Source organism: Vigna angularis, chromosome 4 (genome assembly GCF_016808095.1).
Source record: "Vigna angularis cultivar LongXiaoDou No.4 chromosome 4, ASM1680809v1, whole genome shotgun sequence".
Taxonomy (NCBI): domain Eukaryota; kingdom Viridiplantae; phylum Streptophyta; class Magnoliopsida; order Fabales; family Fabaceae; genus Vigna; species Vigna angularis.
The window spans coordinates 42,454,234-42,471,329 of record NC_068973.1 but is presented as its reverse complement, the minus strand read 5'-3'; the positions used below and the strand labels follow the sequence as shown (position 1 = coordinate 42,471,329).

The 17,096-nt window shown below is 33.3% G+C and overlaps 3 protein-coding genes across 3 annotated transcripts; all 3 read right to left on the bottom strand.

The window, feature by feature from the left end:
• Positions 1–37: 37 nt before the first annotated feature.
• On the bottom strand, positions 38–5,552 carry LOC108331876 (MLO-like protein 1). Its single transcript, XM_017566868.2, has 13 exons — positions 5,240–5,552; positions 4,832–5,097; positions 4,629–4,745; positions 4,460–4,520; positions 4,120–4,214; positions 3,568–3,642; positions 3,363–3,451; positions 3,197–3,246; positions 2,709–2,749; positions 982–1,191; positions 818–885; positions 640–700; positions 38–551 (listed from the first exon to the last, which is right to left on the bottom strand). The coding sequence occupies exons 1-13, from the start codon at positions 5,421–5,423 to the stop codon at positions 321–323; spliced, it is 1,548 nt and encodes a 515-aa protein (XP_017422357.1). The 5' UTR covers positions 5,424–5,552; the 3' UTR covers positions 38–320.
• Positions 5,553–6,937: 1,385 nt separating this feature from the next.
• On the bottom strand, positions 6,938–11,693 carry LOC108331274 (replication factor C subunit 3). Its single transcript, XM_017565924.2, has 11 exons — positions 10,581–11,693; positions 8,935–9,048; positions 8,816–8,848; positions 8,565–8,736; positions 8,299–8,477; positions 8,088–8,224; positions 7,847–7,942; positions 7,700–7,769; positions 7,544–7,621; positions 7,352–7,478; positions 6,938–7,272 (listed from the first exon to the last, which is right to left on the bottom strand). Exons 1-11 carry the CDS (start codon positions 11,559–11,561, stop codon positions 7,211–7,213), a joined length of 2,049 nt encoding a protein of 682 aa, XP_017421413.1. The 5' UTR covers positions 11,562–11,693; the 3' UTR covers positions 6,938–7,210.
• A 1,746-nt stretch (positions 11,694–13,439) lies between these two features.
• Positions 13,440–15,428, bottom strand: LOC108330886 (probable histone chaperone ASF1A). Its single transcript, XM_017565476.1, has 3 exons — positions 15,156–15,428; positions 14,100–14,215; positions 13,440–14,003 (listed from the first exon to the last, which is right to left on the bottom strand). Exons 1-3 carry the CDS (start codon positions 15,412–15,414, stop codon positions 13,653–13,655), a joined length of 726 nt encoding a protein of 241 aa, XP_017420965.1. The 5' UTR covers positions 15,415–15,428; the 3' UTR covers positions 13,440–13,652.
• Between the last annotated feature and the right edge of the window lie 1,668 nt (positions 15,429–17,096).

The window sequence follows — 17,096 nt, the reverse complement described above, 5'->3', positions numbered from 1 at the left end:
TTCTCTGCTGTTCACAATTTCAATGGCATAAATCTCATTATCGAAAACATTTTTACTCATTAAATATAAAATAAAAATACAAAGCAAGAATGTTTCACACTAGTTAAAACTGGAAGATCCTACAGTTTTTTTTTGCAGTGCAGGTGATCCTAATCCGATGACTGAGTGCTCTTGGAAATGACAATGGCGCCATCTACTCACACAAATGTTCCAAAATGCTACACTACACTAAGTTATCAAAGAAAATAATATAAAGAAAACTGCAATTTGTGTGCAACTTTACATAATAAGATAGTAATTGTTCAGTTAGACATGCACAGTCAGCTGGTTCCGTCATCTTTGGGGGCAGAAGAAGTGTCGCCTGGAGCAGATGCCTTCTTCGGGAAAATTGAGCCAAGCTGGATTCCTGTATTACCACTCTCCTGAGAACTTCCTTGGCCAGGACGGCCATCAGCTTTTAGTTCTTTCCTCTTCTTCGCCTTTTGTGCCCAACCAACAATGTTGTGTTGCAAATGCTCATTAAATATTGCCCTCTTATAGTGAGTTCCCATCTATAGTGTGAAATTATGGAAGTCAATGCAAAGAGGACACTACTTAAATTCATAATTAATCAGCATTTTAGTTTGAAGAGCTACATACCTGCGTAACTATTGCATAGAGTGGCAGGGTGCTGTAGCTACATAATACCTGAATAAATACCCTGTAATCCCAATATATAGAAGGAAATAAAAAAAGAAAAGATTCAGCTAAATAGTTTGATAGTCACAGAAAGAATTCATATTGCTCAAAAGAAAATTGTTAAATTGTTAACAGTTACCCAATAACGAGCCTCGGAATAATGTATCGAACTTGTCCCATTATACACGAGTCAAACCCATATGTAACCTGAGAAGTGAGCGCCAGGGGCTTCATTATATTCAACACAACTACAAATAATTACCCCCACAACCAACTTATTCTTCAAGAGAATTATTTGCTTACCCATATCCAGAAAAAAAATGCTATCTCAAAGGCATTTTGAAAAAGGATAAAGTGAATTAAGAAGAGGACAACACGGGGCCGATGAAACCAAAAGTGTTCATCTGATGGCTGCACAACTAAGTCACCTTCTATGGCTGCATGTTTTTCAGCCACTTCATGAGCTAGTTGAGTTATTACATGCTCGAGCTTAGTGCCCACAGCAAGCAAAAGCTGAAAGAAATGCAAACCAGAATTATGAAATTATGAAGGGCAGATACAGTACGGGGACAATAAAAAAAATAAGGATATTCCAAACATAGAAAGCCTACTATTATGTCAACTTGCACGAACAAATAGACATGCATGCCAGTACAAACGGATTTAACAAGAAAGCACCAGTAGAAAGCCAAACACTAGCACAAATGTGACCTATCAACAAAAATAATAATTGGAAAATTGAAACAACGAAAGTCCCAAAGTAACCACTAACAAATGTCATTCTTAAGGGCATTTGTTTCAGAAGACAAAATAATACTAGTTGTTTCCAGGATCAAAATTCCTTCGAATAATACTCATAGGATAGGTATTCCTGAAAGCCTGTAGAATACTCATAGGAATGGTATTCCTGAAAACCTGTCCTGCCTACAGTCGGTACTCTTATGGCTTAAAAACTGATTGAGAAGAATGCTTGATTACAAATTACAAGACAAAAGCATCGCTAAAATAAATAAAAAAATCCTTCTACCCACCTACATCCCATTTGGTAAGATACGTCACATCGATAACTCCTGTTCCGGACTAAGCAGCAAGGGCCCAATTCACCAAACACTAATAATCGAAAAGCGCTAGTGACATCACCTCCTTACATTTCACTTACAAGGGGTTCTAGAATATTCAGCCAATAACGGAATCCACATTCTATGACGATTGCCTAGTGGCCACACTCAGCTGCCCAGACATGAGTCCCAGTGAAGCACAACAACAGAATAGAGCCCAAACAGAGACACAAGATACACGCACCCTTCCAATATATTGTTACTGATGCAGGTGTTAAGGTACCTTTGCAAGTATATCTCCCCCTTTCTCTATCCTTCTTGTCCTAAATAGCAGGTTAAGATCTCAATATCTCGATAGTAATTTGGAAAAAATATCTTAAGAATCTTCCTACTTATTTCAGCATATTTTTGTTTTCTTTTTTAAAGGTTTTGGTGTAATTGATGTGATTGTTATCAATAAAATAAATCTTTATTTTCTTACACAGTTCAAGCCTTGTAAACCAATACAAAAACTCGTCATTAACCGTGAGCAAAAGGTGACCTTCCAAGATCTTTTGGAGACTGAGCTTGATTAACTTTAACCGAAAAAAAGACTATACCTGTCTACCTGGTATGATTTGGTGGGAATGACACTAAAAATATGTCCGGAAATAAGTGTTAAGAGGCAGTCTTTTTTCCAAATACTAAAAGATACGATATTATACTAGTTACAGAAATTTTAAGGAAATTGTTGAACCAATCACCTTGTATCTATGCAGCAGTAGAAAATCAAGGTATGACACCAGCTTAATAGAAACAATAGTTTTGTACTGTATAGTTGCTTGATTTGATTAAGAAACTCCTTGCAAAAATGTAAACAAAATATCCCTCCAACAAAATTATTACAAGAAGGGTATGTAAGCCAGGTAAAATGAATGCACGGACATGTAACGTCCACTCAGAAAGGGTCAAAAATTTAATAAAGATACTTACAATGACAGGAACAAAAGCAATCCAGAAATATGTATGCCAACCTGGAAAAGTTAAGCAGACGTCTTAATAACAAGATACCAAGTGATGTTAATTAACATGCGCAAAAAAATATAACTTGATCAATTACAAGCTATAGGCAAATGTATATTGGTCAATATTGTTAACTGGCATGCTTGATATTCATCACCAAGTCATGCAAAATAATAGGCAAAAATATATTGGTCAGTATTGTTAACTGTCAAGTCATAAAAAGTAATTCTTAAGCTCATTTCCTTTTCTACACCAGAATGTTATTTAAATTAACTTCATTACGAAATACACGAAGAGATATATAACACTACCACAGTCCATAAACAAGATCATGAGGTAAACATAAAAACATAAAACTGGGTTTTAGATGCCAGTCTTGACATTGTAAAGTGTCAGTCTGGGCAAAGACAATTAATTGATGACATACGAGAAGCATAACTTTATATCTTATAGCATACCATTGATATTGAGCAACAAGAAGATAACCACAAAGAGCCAAAGATACCAACTGCAAACACAAAATGTAATTGTTATTACAAAAGAACTGGAACTAAAGTTTTATTGGCAATTAAATGGTGTATAATTGTCATACACGCATAGAAGCAATAATATAAAAGAACTTACCTTATACCAACAACTTGCTTGAAATCATCTTCAAGGGCGCGAATCATGTACTTGTGAAAATTAAACTTCGGATTTGACTTGCAGTGGGTCTAAACAACAAGAAAAGATAAATTTTACTACTCAAGCATCGAAGCCATTGGCCAATAGCTAGCTGAGACATTACTATTACTAATTTGACAACAAATATGGCACACTAGAGCTTTACCATAATGAAACCATGTCGTAACGTCACATAATCTGATTTTGTCACAGATCCATAAAATTGCTTAGAAAAGGATATCTGAAAGAAGCAACAAATGATTAGGAGAGATAACTAAAAAGAAACAAAAATACTAAAAAGGCACTTGCTTAGCTTGACTTTCCAAGTTTATTTGTTGTGTGGTGGAAGAAAATAACTACGTGGTGGTGATCAAACATCAGGGAAAAAGTGTATCAAAATTAAAAACAAGATCTAAAACGAACCAATATTTAAAAAACCTTTGATAAGATTGGAAGTATAAGATGGAAGTATACGGATTGAGGTGAAGCAAGACTGGACAAATACAATCAGCAGGGATACCAAAGATATATGGTACATGTGCGGTTCCAGTATATAAAGCTTGTAAATGTTAAGGACACAACCAAAGATGCAGCGGTGTATCTTTAAATTAGCCACAAAAGGCTTTTAATTGCCAAGGACCCAAAGATGACATCAGTATATCTTCATTTATTGTATTCATTAAACTTACAGACTATGGCAAACTTGAAATTTACTTACCATCCAACCGACTATAGCAGAATCTTTCCCAAAACCAGAAAAACGGCCCCTGATAAAATCATGCTGCTGAACATCGGTCACCTTTGGTTTCAGAACTGCATTAAACCAACGGGAGTATAAGTGGGGTAGAGGAAATAAAAAGATTTAAAAAGAACTAGAAAATTCTTTGCAAAGGTGTGATGCTTTAGTTGACACAAAGTAAAATTAGGCGATACCAAAAGCATAAAGCATGTTATATTTATCAACAATAAAAAATGCACAGGAATAATAAAAGCAATTGAAGACAGAAAGAGAAGGATGCAGAAAGAATTGAGGAAAGGAAAGAAAAGAAATAATGTACCTCGGTCGGTTTCGTAGTTCTTTTTTGCAATTGAATCTTCCCAGTGTTTCCATTGACGAATCTGTATATAGAAAGAGAGTGATAGCATGAACAGAGAAAAGCGAGGAAAGTGAAAAAAGAAAAAAGAAAATAATTGAGTTGATGATGGGAAAGGGGGCATAGAACTCACTCTGGCACCTCCAAAGACAACGGTGAGTACGGAAAAGGTGACGTGTACGACAGCCAATACAAAAATGAAGATGTGGAGGTGGTGCAGCGCTTCCACAGACAACAAAGGCACCTTATTCTGAAAAGTGAAAAGCGAAACGGGCGTGGTTGGGGTAATTCGAAGATGCGATTTAATGTTCATAATAGTTACAATTAGTGAGCGACCTTGCGAGCGCAGAACCCAGTCTCGGTTCCAGTCTCAGTCGCCTCAGCCTCGGAGTGGGGAGGCGCGTGTTCCGCCGCAGTGGCAGCGAGAAGGCGTCTGGGTGTTCCCGGGAAATAAAATGTCTGGAAATGAGATTCATGTTTGGGAGCAAGGTCAAGGCTACACGGAAGCATGTGGCGCGTGAAGGCCGGCGGAACGCAGATTTTGGTAATGCCATTTTGTGTAACCGTCAAAAGGAGGGAAATGAAGCCCAAAAGCATGAGCTCTGAAGCAGTGCAGAGATAGATCGTGAACACGGATTTGAATTTGATCGAAACATGGGTGAGAAAGGAAAAGAAAAGAAAAGAAAAGAAAAGAAGAGAAGAGAAAAGAAAAGAAGAGAAGAGAAAAGAAAAGAAAAATAAAACCTTCTTTAATCTTCTGCAGTGCTTCGTAGAGCGGCTTCTGGTCTTTGGCTTTGAGATATTTTCCGCCAAAATGAAGAAAGCGCTCCGCGGCGAGGGAGATGGCGACGATGACTGTGCATACGGCGGCCACCACCCACGTGGGAGTGAACTCCAGACTCTCTCCTTCTTCTCCTCCGCCACTCATGCTGCTTGCTCTCTCTCTCTCTACCCTTTCTGTCACTAGCAATCACCGTTCATCATCATACCACAAAACGAGCCTTACGTTCTCTCTTTCTTTCTCTCGTCGCGCATCTTTGACAGCTGACCGACAACAATTCTTTTATTTTACATCTAAAATACACCTCTCATTCTCAATTTCAATTAGACATTTATTAATTTATAAATCTCACGTGTTAATAACTAATCCCTGTATTAATAAAATAATCGTATTAATTACTTTTTCCCGCTGCACTTTTGTTGCCATTCCAAATCAAAACTTTCTAACAATCTATTTTGTCCCGATGATTGCTGAAATGAAATTTTCCTTAATCTAACTGTCAACGTTTCGCTCACTTCTCACCAACTCACAATCGACGATTATCAGATTAGTTGTCATTAATTTTATGATTAATGGAGCGTTTTAAGTTAATAGTGTTCTAATAATAATAACATTAAATATATTTGTTATTTGGACACGGTCTTATCATATACTACCACACAACACCACTACTGCTTCCTTCTATACTTAAAACGATTATGACTCCTAAAATCATTAAGGCCACAATTTCAAAACAATTACATCGATTCATGTTTTAGGATATATATAAAATAAAGATCTGTGACAAAATTTTAGCACGAATTATACTATTGGTTAAATGTTCTCCGAATTACATAGCTATAAGTGAGATCTACCGAACTTTGTCATTCCAAAATTAAAAAAAAAGTATATTAAAATTGCCATTAATCTAATGTTGTTTTAATTGGAACCTTTTCGTTCCTTTTAGTCGTGAATTAGTAATTAGAATTTAATGGAATATCATGTGAATGGGTGTAAAAATGCTTTTAGAAAATAAATACGGTCAGTTTCAATTTATTTTGAAGAAGAAGAAAAATACCTTTTTAAAAAAGTATTACAAAAATTGCTATTTTGAAAATGTAATTTAGCCACATTAAATAGGGTGCCGACGATTGGTGTGGCAAAGGAAAGGTCGTTGTTGCGTGTGATAGCAGAGAAGTAAGTGATTAGGTGTAGAAATGTGTTGCATGGGATGCCATCAAAATAAAGTAAATTAGTTGAAAATGAAAACGAAACCAAATCGTCGCATTATGTACGGCTTTGTTGCCATGTACAAGTGTCCAAAATCATTTTTGTGGCTAAGAAGGGCCATTCTTTATTTCTAGAAAAGATCTACACAATAACAAGATTTTTATGGAAAGTATTTACAACATGTAGAAATTGGTCCATACATTTTCCTTTATTGTAAAACAAATCCTGTAGATGTTACTAATGGTAAAAATAGATTAAAAATTATGACTCAATTTAATTTATTACAAATTTAAATTTAGTTGAGGTAAGAATATTAAATTTTAATATAAAAAAAATGGCATCAACCCATTAAAAATCGTTTCATTTAGATTGAATTCGTGGTATATTAGATTGGTTTATCAATCCGAAAAAAAAAACTCACTTCACTTCTAATTTAACAGTAAAATTCAAAATAAGATAAAATTGTTTGTATTGAAGTAAGGAATAAGCGTACGACAAAGATACGCCATAAACAACCTTGGTTTTGTAACAGACATGTTTGGAGTACGCGATAATTACAAAGCTGGCTTCCATCCGAATCTGGCTAGCAAGATTAATAAATGAAGCACTCCAACATTCACCCAAACATATATTGCTGTGTAAAAAGGTGTTCTTGCCACATTTTCGTGACAATGATTATCATTATTGGGTTCATATTTAACAGACACAACTTGTTGCTGCACGCGCTACAGCTTACTGTCTTTTTCAGACCAATTCTTGTACCAGCTCATCACTTTCGCTATAAACTCTGCAACAAAATAATTCCAATCATCAATAATTGAATACAGTAAACGGTATAAATGGCAGAAAGTTAGAAAATGTTTTACCTTCTACTTTTAAGTAAGTTAAGGCATTCTTTTTTGTTGAATCAGTGTTCTTCTCATCAGATTCGGACTGTTTTGGAACATGACAGAAGTGCTGCTTCATGGTTTCAAATTTGATTTCACTGGGTCTCTGAGAAGGGACGAAAAAATTACATCAAAACAGAAAAAAGTGAAACAGAGAAAAGTGTTATTTACCATGAAGTCCCTGTCGAGTTTGGCAATCCCTGGGCATAGCGAGTGATGAACAAGAGTGGTTAATTCTGGTACCAAAGACTGCATTCATCAACCAATTTACGCCTTAAGTTGGAACCTTCAAATTTTATTTTCACTTCAAACAAATAATTCCTTTACCTTGTAAATAAACTCAGGAGGAACATCATGGCTCATAAGACTTCGTAGCTTTCTACGAATGGCGTACAGCCTAATGCAAATATCATCTTCGTAAAAAACTAAACTTCAATGACAAATAGAAACAAAAGCTGGTGTGAAATTCCTTACTGTCGTGGACTTTGTTCTTGGATTATTTTTTTGGCAATATCCAGAATATCTTGTTCCCAACCAGTTAGAATCACGTCGTTCTCTTTGACAGCATCCCTGCATGCAAAATAGTAAACAATATCTATCCAAAATACCCTATTAATCTTTCTTCAATTTCTCCATCTCTTACACATTAATTTCACTACCCCTTTCGACAGTATAGGAAGAGGAAAAAAAATGCTTAAACATAAAAATGACAAACCTATTTCGGCAAGTGGCCTCTAACGAACGAATGGCCTGGCGTAGGTTGTTGTTGGACCTCAAAATTATGGTATCGATCAAGTGGCGTGATAACTGTATTCCTTCTGCTATTGCAATGTTTTCCAAAATCGTAGCTAGCTGTGAGGTGAAAAGCTTATGAGAAGCATGGTATGTACGTTATGTATTGAAAATGCAGGAAACGAGAAAGGAACCTCTTGGGTTGATGGCGATGAAAGGCGGAGAGTGATGCAAAGTGGCTTCACAGGTTGAAGCTTAGATTCATCAGAGCAACAGAAGAAAACCTTATTACACCCTTCGTACTTCTCTAGCAGCCACTTAATATACAACAACGATTCTATCGACAGCTTCTCCGCCTCGTACAAAACGATTGCTTTCAAACAAACCACAGAGACATTAATTATCGGAAAACATGTTGTTACCTAACAGCAAACCTTTTCCTTCACTTATTATTACTTACCTTTGCAGTTTTCTGGATAACAAGGTTGCGAGTTATCTATCACCTGCCCATATGTTTCCTTGAATAAATCAACAATTACATGTTTTTCGTATCCATTTGTCTCTGACAGATTCACCTCGACATGATGGAGTGATTTCTTTACGCGCACTTGCACACTATCAATCATTTCTCCCTATATGTAAATAAATAGTTATATATGTATGGTATTCAGGAAGAAATAGTTTATCATTGATGAAAATTCAAGACGGTACCTTCAAAATGAAGTTTTTATATTCTTCTTCGACCTGTGATGTCATTCATCAGTGGTAAAATTCTCAGTGTTTTTTGTGCGCATGAACGATAGAAGTATATTTGAGTTAGAATAGTTTACCTGGACCCTGTCGGAGCCGAATACCTCTCCAAGCATAGCCCTTATCATGGATCTCTTCCCCACACTTGGTGGTCCTTCAAATATAAAGTGGCTGCACCCACAACCACCTTCTACCTGAGAAAAAGTATCAAAAATAAAAATGGACCATATGTTAACAACTTTTCTTTTTAACAATAACTGTGTGTAAAACTACCACGTAATTAATTTTCCAATATAAAATACCATTATCAACTAAAAAAAGTCTCAAAATGGAAAGTGTAACATTCTTTTTTTACCAACAAAATTTAGAAACAGACAAATCAATATTTAAAAGCTTGTATACTTTAGTTCTAAACTGCACATACGCCTCTACGCTTCTATTATTTATTTCTTAGATTATTCCTTTAAAAGTTAGTATGTATGTTATCTTTGACCAATATAGTTGCCTATCAATCATATTATCTATTATGTTTTATCTGGACTGAGTTGGAGGTGAAAAGACAAATAAAGTAAGAGATGAAAAGGCAAATAAAGTAAGAGATGAAAAAATGATAAGGCTTTGTTTAGATTTAAGAAAACCAATTGGAAATGAACGGAAAATTTATATAATAGATTTAATTAATATGGTATAAAAGAATTAATTAAGTATATAATAAATTACGAAAGGTATCCTTAGTTTAATTTTAATCAAAATGATATAAATTAAAATTTAAAAATAACCAATATTATAAAATCATTAATTTATAAAAGTTAAAGTAGTATTTTAATTTTTGTTGATAACCTTCTACAAAATTAAAAATTAATTAAATTTTAATATAATTTTATATTTTCTTATAGCTCTAATAATTTTTTTAGTATTTATTTGATAAGAAGCAAAACAAAAAACACTAATATTATATTAAGATCTAATTAAACTTATTTTTGTTTCGATTCAAATGAAAATATATAGTGATTAAAAATTGTAAGATGAATTTAAATTAATAGTGAATAAAAATGTCATACCAAAATACTTTTGAAACCTTTTGTATTATATTTAATTTTCACTCTAATTTGATGATATTTCTTATTCAAGTAAATATAAACTAATTTTTTCTTGATTTTTTTAATCAATAACAAATTTCTTGATCAATAACTTTTTTTTTTGTAATAAACCTATATAATAGTTTGTAATTGTTCTGTTTAAAATATACACGTAATTCATTATCAAAAAATTATTAAAAAATATTGTTAAAATATCGAGCTCCTCATGTATTATCCCTCTCTCCTCAAAAGTTTCACCACATAAGTAGTGAAATTCACGATTCGTCTCTTGACATTCTTTTTCAATTATCTTTCAATACTTATGATTTGTTACCTTATTCAATCTATGTAACAACAGAAGATGCACGGAAACACAGAGATACACAAAGACACAAAGTATATAAGCCACAAATACACACGATAAAGGCTAGTTGTTATCAAAATATAAAAAGTCTTTTTTAACACATATCAATATTACATTTAAATTTTTATTATAAATAAATAAAGAGATAGTAAAAATATTCCAAATGACACAAAGTAATTAAACTTAGGTATATCTAACCATTGTTTTTAGGTATGGATTATATCTTATAGAATTACGAGATGCAATTAAAAAAAATAATTAGATTTAGGTATATATAGCTAACCATTGTTTTGAGTTGACTTGCTATGTCTTTGTTGCAGATGAACTCTTCCAAGGCCATGGGTTGGTATTTGGCTGCCCATGTATAATCAGATTCAGACGAAACAACAACTGCTTCTGATGAAACAAGAGGCAACACTTCTTTCACTTCCTCTTCCTTCCACAAATCCATCTCGCTCTTTTCCGATGATTTCTCCCCCAATGGCTTCTCTTCAACAACATCATCATCACTCATCAACTTTGTATCAAAGATTGCTTCTTCTGACACACCCTCAACCTCATGAGTAGCCTGCTCGAATACACTCTCCCCCAAGGCCTTCTCTTCAGTCATCACCATCTCAACATCAACGTCATTCTCTTGATCAACCACAGCAGCAGTTTTCTCCCCAAGTTCCTCCAATGCATGATTGCCAACTTGAGCAGTTTCTTGAGTAACAAAGCCAACGTGATGAGGATCGAGCATCAAGTCCTTCAAAGTAGGGTTCTTGATGTTTGGAAGGTTTGTAGTGAAAGAAGGTTGAAGCGAGCGTGCATGAAAGAGAAGGGTGTAGTGAGTGAGAAGACCTGCATAGTAAGGACTAGGGGTGTAGGAGAGGGAGTTGTGGGGAAAAGGAAGAGGATGGTTGTGAGGAGTCCAGGGACGAATAACAAGGGAATAGTCCGTAAGGCCTTTGTAATAAGGACTGGAAAGGAGGTAGGAGGAAGGGGCGTGAGGATGAGGTTGAGCACAGGAGGGTATGGTGTTCACAATCGCAAGGGACTGGTCAGTCAGACCCTTGTAATAGGGACTGTTGGTGCCGTCGATGTCGTATGCGCGGAGGTTGAGCGATGAGAGGGGGCAAGCAGCGGTGGTTTTCCTCCTTCTGGACCGAAACCTGCGACGGTTGGGTGAGATGTGGTTCTTGGACATGCTCTGATGATCGGAAACGTTAACGTTGGATTGCTTCATGGTTGGATTTGGCAGGTTGTGATCGCCATTCACCATTGTTAAGCCTAAGCCTGAAGCTCAAGCTGAATGCATAGGATGTGATGCGATGTGATATATCGGATGTTTCGAAGCAGGCGATAATGTCCATGCAACCAAACAGGTAGGACCGTTATTCACAAGGTCCTCACCGCGCCGACTCTGTCACATTCCCGTCTCATCATAAAATACTTACGTCGAAACATCTATTACTATTATCTTTATTTTTCTATAATTATAATTTACTTAATTAAGTTTTAAATTTTAAATCTTTTACAAATTTAAATATTTACAGTTAAAAAAATTTATTAAACCATTAAAAATAGCTTAATTAACTTTTAAATTTCCAATTTAAATATTTTTAATTAAGTTTCTATTAAAGAATTTATTTGATTGAGTTTTTTCTTTTAAAATTGAGGTGATGTGAATAAAAAAGTAACTATTATTTCTTTTCATTATTAAAGTTTAATTTAAAAATAGAGATTAATATACAAATTGAAAGAGATACACAGTTTATAATCTTTAGTAATACAAATAAAGAAAAAATAGTTTGAGATGGTTGAAAATTTATTTTTCTAGATACAGAGGTGACGTATGCAAGACATATATTCACATAAAACTATTAAAATATTTAATTAAGAAAGTGGCAATAGTCTCATTCTCTGTATTATGTATTTTAATTTATAACGTGAGAATATACTATCATACTTATTCAACATTTTTTAAAATCATTTTATACCAATTTTGTAATATACAGACTTAATTATAATGTTCCACACATCAATTAACTGATTGTATCCTCTTCTGTTCGAGCAAAACAATTCCAGAAAGTTTGTAAGGGTTGGAAATAATTATACAATGAAAGATATTGATGTATTGTCTGAAATATATAACATTTAGGCAACAATAAACAAATTATCACAAGAATTTAATAAACATGTAATATCACCATCATATAACGTTAAACGAATAAAACTAAAGAACAAAAAAATTCCAATTCTTCCAATGTTAGGTATTGATATATGTCAATGTTAAAATTTACAAACAAATTTTTGGTCCATATCACGTCCTTATTTAGTTTATCAATTCTGATGACATTCACTAGTACAAACAAGAAAAGTTCGTGACTTTTCGAGCATGTTAAGCTCCATCGGTTTATCGAGGCTGAGAAATAAAATAAATCATCAACTGTTTTTCTAAAGAAAATATGGCAAACCCAGGTTTATGCATAAATGCAATTACATCGCAAGACTTTAAAATTTAACATACATTTTTTTTTCAATTGTAAATTCAAACAACGATTAAAACATGCTAAACTGATTATTTGTTTGATGAAGTTTACGAGTGACAGAGTCTTAGGTACAATATAAGAGAAACAGACCTTCCAATACAAAATACTCCTTGACAGATGATATATACCTTACATAATATAATAAAAGAAAATAGTAGAATGAACTTCCCTAACAGAAGATATTTACTCTTTCAGGTTCATCAATATTTATATATCTATCAACCCAGAATTTTTAGATTAGGTCATGTCAGGTCAGGTTCAACCCTGGTCAGATTAAGCACTAAGGCTCTGAGTATTGCCAGCCACAATCCTAATTATATTTAAGGCTGTCCGGTGCACAAGCCCCTCCTAGTCCTAATGGGGTTTAGGGAGGTTAAATATATACGGTCTTACCCTTACAAAGGATGCGGCAATTTCAAAGATTTCAACATGTTTTTAGACCACAAGGTTCCCCCTCGGAGAACTTCCTATCCTAGTTATAATATAATTTTTAAACAAAAAAATTCACAGAACCGAACAAAAGAAAACTCAAAAAAGGACTTAAATATTACGGCGAAACCTCTTGGCTATCAGAAATCATAAAGATTATGATTTGTGAAGAAGTAGACTATCATAAAACTGGGTTTGCATTGCAAAACTTCATTCAAAGAAACTGGTACCTTACAGTCATTTTGAACATAGAGCTCCAAGGCCCCTACTTCAAATCGGCTCACAAATCCCATTCACATAATTGAACAGAGATTCACAAAAACGGCATCATTATCCATACAGTGAATACAATGGAGATTTAGGAATTGAAAGGTCTGTATACCTACAAAATGTTAAGAATCCTTCCTATCTGCAGGATCACGATCAACTAAGGCAAGTGGATCTTCTCCAGTTTCAGATGGGTGCTCGGACGGAGGGGGTTGCTCTTCATTTTCATTGTTCTCAGGGTGGAAATTGATGGGGAACTTCGTGACCCTGGGTTTATCAGACAAAATGTTCCTTTGAACCCGATCAATTAACACCTTTGGTGGGGGTTCCTCTCTCAGCTGCTCATCATCATAATCATTGTTCACATAATAGCCAACACGAATAAATTCCTGTCCCAGATAAGAGCACGTCAACAGAAGCACTGTCACACCAATTATATCTTCTTCACGAATCTTTGATGGATCCGGTGGATCTGCCTGCAAACCAAACAGTATTTTCAAAGTTAGAGCGAGTGTCTGAGCAATTGCATGGTGCAGCGCAGAATTCGTAAGATTAGTATTCATATCGCTTGCCTGTAAAACGAAGCGATAGTTTCCAACATTGACAGGACCAACAAGGACACTTTCTAATAATTGGTCATAGGTCTCATCCTCAGCAGATCCAACATATATGAGCTTCCATTCCAAATCTGCACCCACAAGACAGCATACATTGTCAAGAGGTTATGGGAGTGAGATTACAGTGAAGAGGCTAGAAAAATAGGCTTCACAGTGACTTCTAGACAAAAATTCAACATGATAATGTAGACTTTGTTCCCAGAAAATCACTTACAAGAAAATATTTCAACAGGCTTTCATATTTACAAGTATAGATTACAAAATTCAAAATAACAGAACAAGGTCAAACAGTAAGAGATGCCTGATACATTTCTTGTTTTTTTTTTTTAATTGCGTCTTCTAAATAATTTCACATGCTCAACTATCAATTTTTTATTTTAAATCCATTAAGTTTTGAAAAAAGAAAACATTAAAAACAAGGTTTTAGAAGCAATTAACAGAAACAGCAGAAGATATTTTTTCCATTCAGCTCGTTATCTCAGAGTAATGAATCGCTCAGAGACAATTTTCTGGGAAACAAGAATTTGGTCATACAAATTCAAGAAAAAGGGCTTTCGAATGTGCTCGGCAGGCATACAAATTTTAGGGAAAAAAGAGAAAAAAAAAACACTAAACAAACAAAGCCTGAGTCATTAAAAAGTACAGTCTTACAGAATCATCTTGCAATGGTATTTAGTTCTCGGTTACTTTGTGAGACGAGTAACCCAACCCATCGTATAGAATGAAAGACAAAGAAAATTGTTATTTAATAAAAAAAAAACAGGCTTGTGCGAATGATTAAGCAGGGTTTTGGGTATTAAATTAGACGAAAAAATTGGGGATTGCAGAGATAATGATAAGAAAAGCGGAGGATGAAAGAGGGTGCAGAGATCCGTGAAAGGAAAAGATAGAGAGAGGGGATTGAGTAAGAAGTGATGGAGTGAGGGTTTGAAGAGAGGGATGAAGAAACCCTAAAAGAAAGAGAGAGAGAGAGAGAGAGAGAGAGAGAGAGAGAGAGAGAGAATATGTTACCGTCTTTGAGAGCGGTGAGGCACTCATAGGAAATCTCGAACTGAAAAGGGGTGAGAAAGGAAGCAGGGTTGTCAAGGACGGTGACGTTGGTGATGTTCACAGCACTCATGCTGATGTTGCTGTTGATTCTTCTCTTTTCTTTTCTCTTCTTCTCAGACAATGAATCAATGAACCAATCAAAGAATGTTGGAAACCTCAAGAACCGCACTTTCCTGTTGTTGGCGGGAGAGGGTTTGAAGACACCAAAAAATACCTCCATTTTCACTCCCACTGTTTATTATTTATTTCTATCTTACTTCAATTTCAACTTTCTTTTAACTTTAAATATTTTTAATTCATTTTTTATTAATTTTTTCTATTCAAATTAATTGTTTGATTGATTATTATCTGTTTGTTGTCTTCATTATTTGTATCAACTTTTCAAGAGGTAAGGTTTTATAAAACAATTTCATTGTTGATGCATAATTTTTTTTATTATTTTAATTAAAAATATGTTAAATAATAAAAAAATATTTTTCCATAATTTCCATATCATCGTTGTTATTATTAAATGTAGTCCTAATTAACTATCCTAATTATTAAATGTAGTGATGATAATGGTTTTTGTTATACTTTAATGAAAAATCATCTTTCATTAATTATAATAATTTTTGTATTAATTACATAACTTTATATTTTTCAACATTTACGTACAAATAATAAGTAAGACAATGAGTCATGATAAAAATAATAATGTAAAAAAAATAAACAGCAAAATTCAACTAAAATATTGGATATTATATCGAACAAAATAAAAGTTAGCAATGACTCAACTAATATAATTATTTATTTCACCAATAGTTGCAGTAACAATGTTTTAAAAATAATGGCCTTGACTAAATTATTAAGTTATTGGATTATTGATTGAATCCATGTTTTGTAACTAAATCAAAGGAACTTTTAGTAAATAATGTACTATTTTTAAAATAAAATGACAACTCTTAGATTTACAAATATCACTAAACAATTAATTGACTAAATATGTAAAATATTATCAAATATATTAAATTAATATTTCTAATTAATGACATTTTTAAAAATATTATATAAAACATAAATATTCATAAAATTTAGTATGGACAAAAATTTAAGGGGAAAAATAATACTTTTTACAATTTGTAAAATCTCTTATATACCATTCTTTTTAAGATATTTTATAATAAATGAGAGTATTTAATAACACTTCTACTAAAACATCAAGTGGCATGCCTTGATGTGTTGAGCCATTTCTTCTCCATTTCCATAATTTTAACCTGAATTATAGTAGATTTAAAAATTTAAAATTTAAAAACTGAACTATAAATTTTTTATTAAAGATTTCCTTAATAACGTCATATATTTTATTTAATAAATTTTTATAATTCACTAAATTTTAAAAATATTACAAAACCACAGGTTATATTATTAACAAAAAAACAAGGATTACAAATTTTATAGTTTTTTTTTTTAATTTTAGCCAATAATAATGAGTATTAAAAAAAATGAAATATTCTGATGGAAAAATTTGCTATATGTTAATATCATAACATAAGAAATGTTATTATATATGCAGAAATACAATATAATATACTGTGATTAAGTATTTAGCCACAAAAACAACAATTGTTGCAAAATTTATTGCGATTTTATACTTGATTTGTTAACAACATAAAATAACAATTGTTTATAATATTATGATTTTTTTTGTTGATAATATTATGATTTATTGAATTAACTTGTTAGGAACAGAAAATAATAATTATAAAATTTACTATGATTTTTTAATTCCAATGAAAATTAATTTCCTTCAAAAGCATTATAGAGGTAACTTAAAGATTACATTCTTGATACACAATTATTACTCGTCTTCTTAGTTCTATCCTTATTTTATATGTAAACACACACACACACACATTGCAAGCA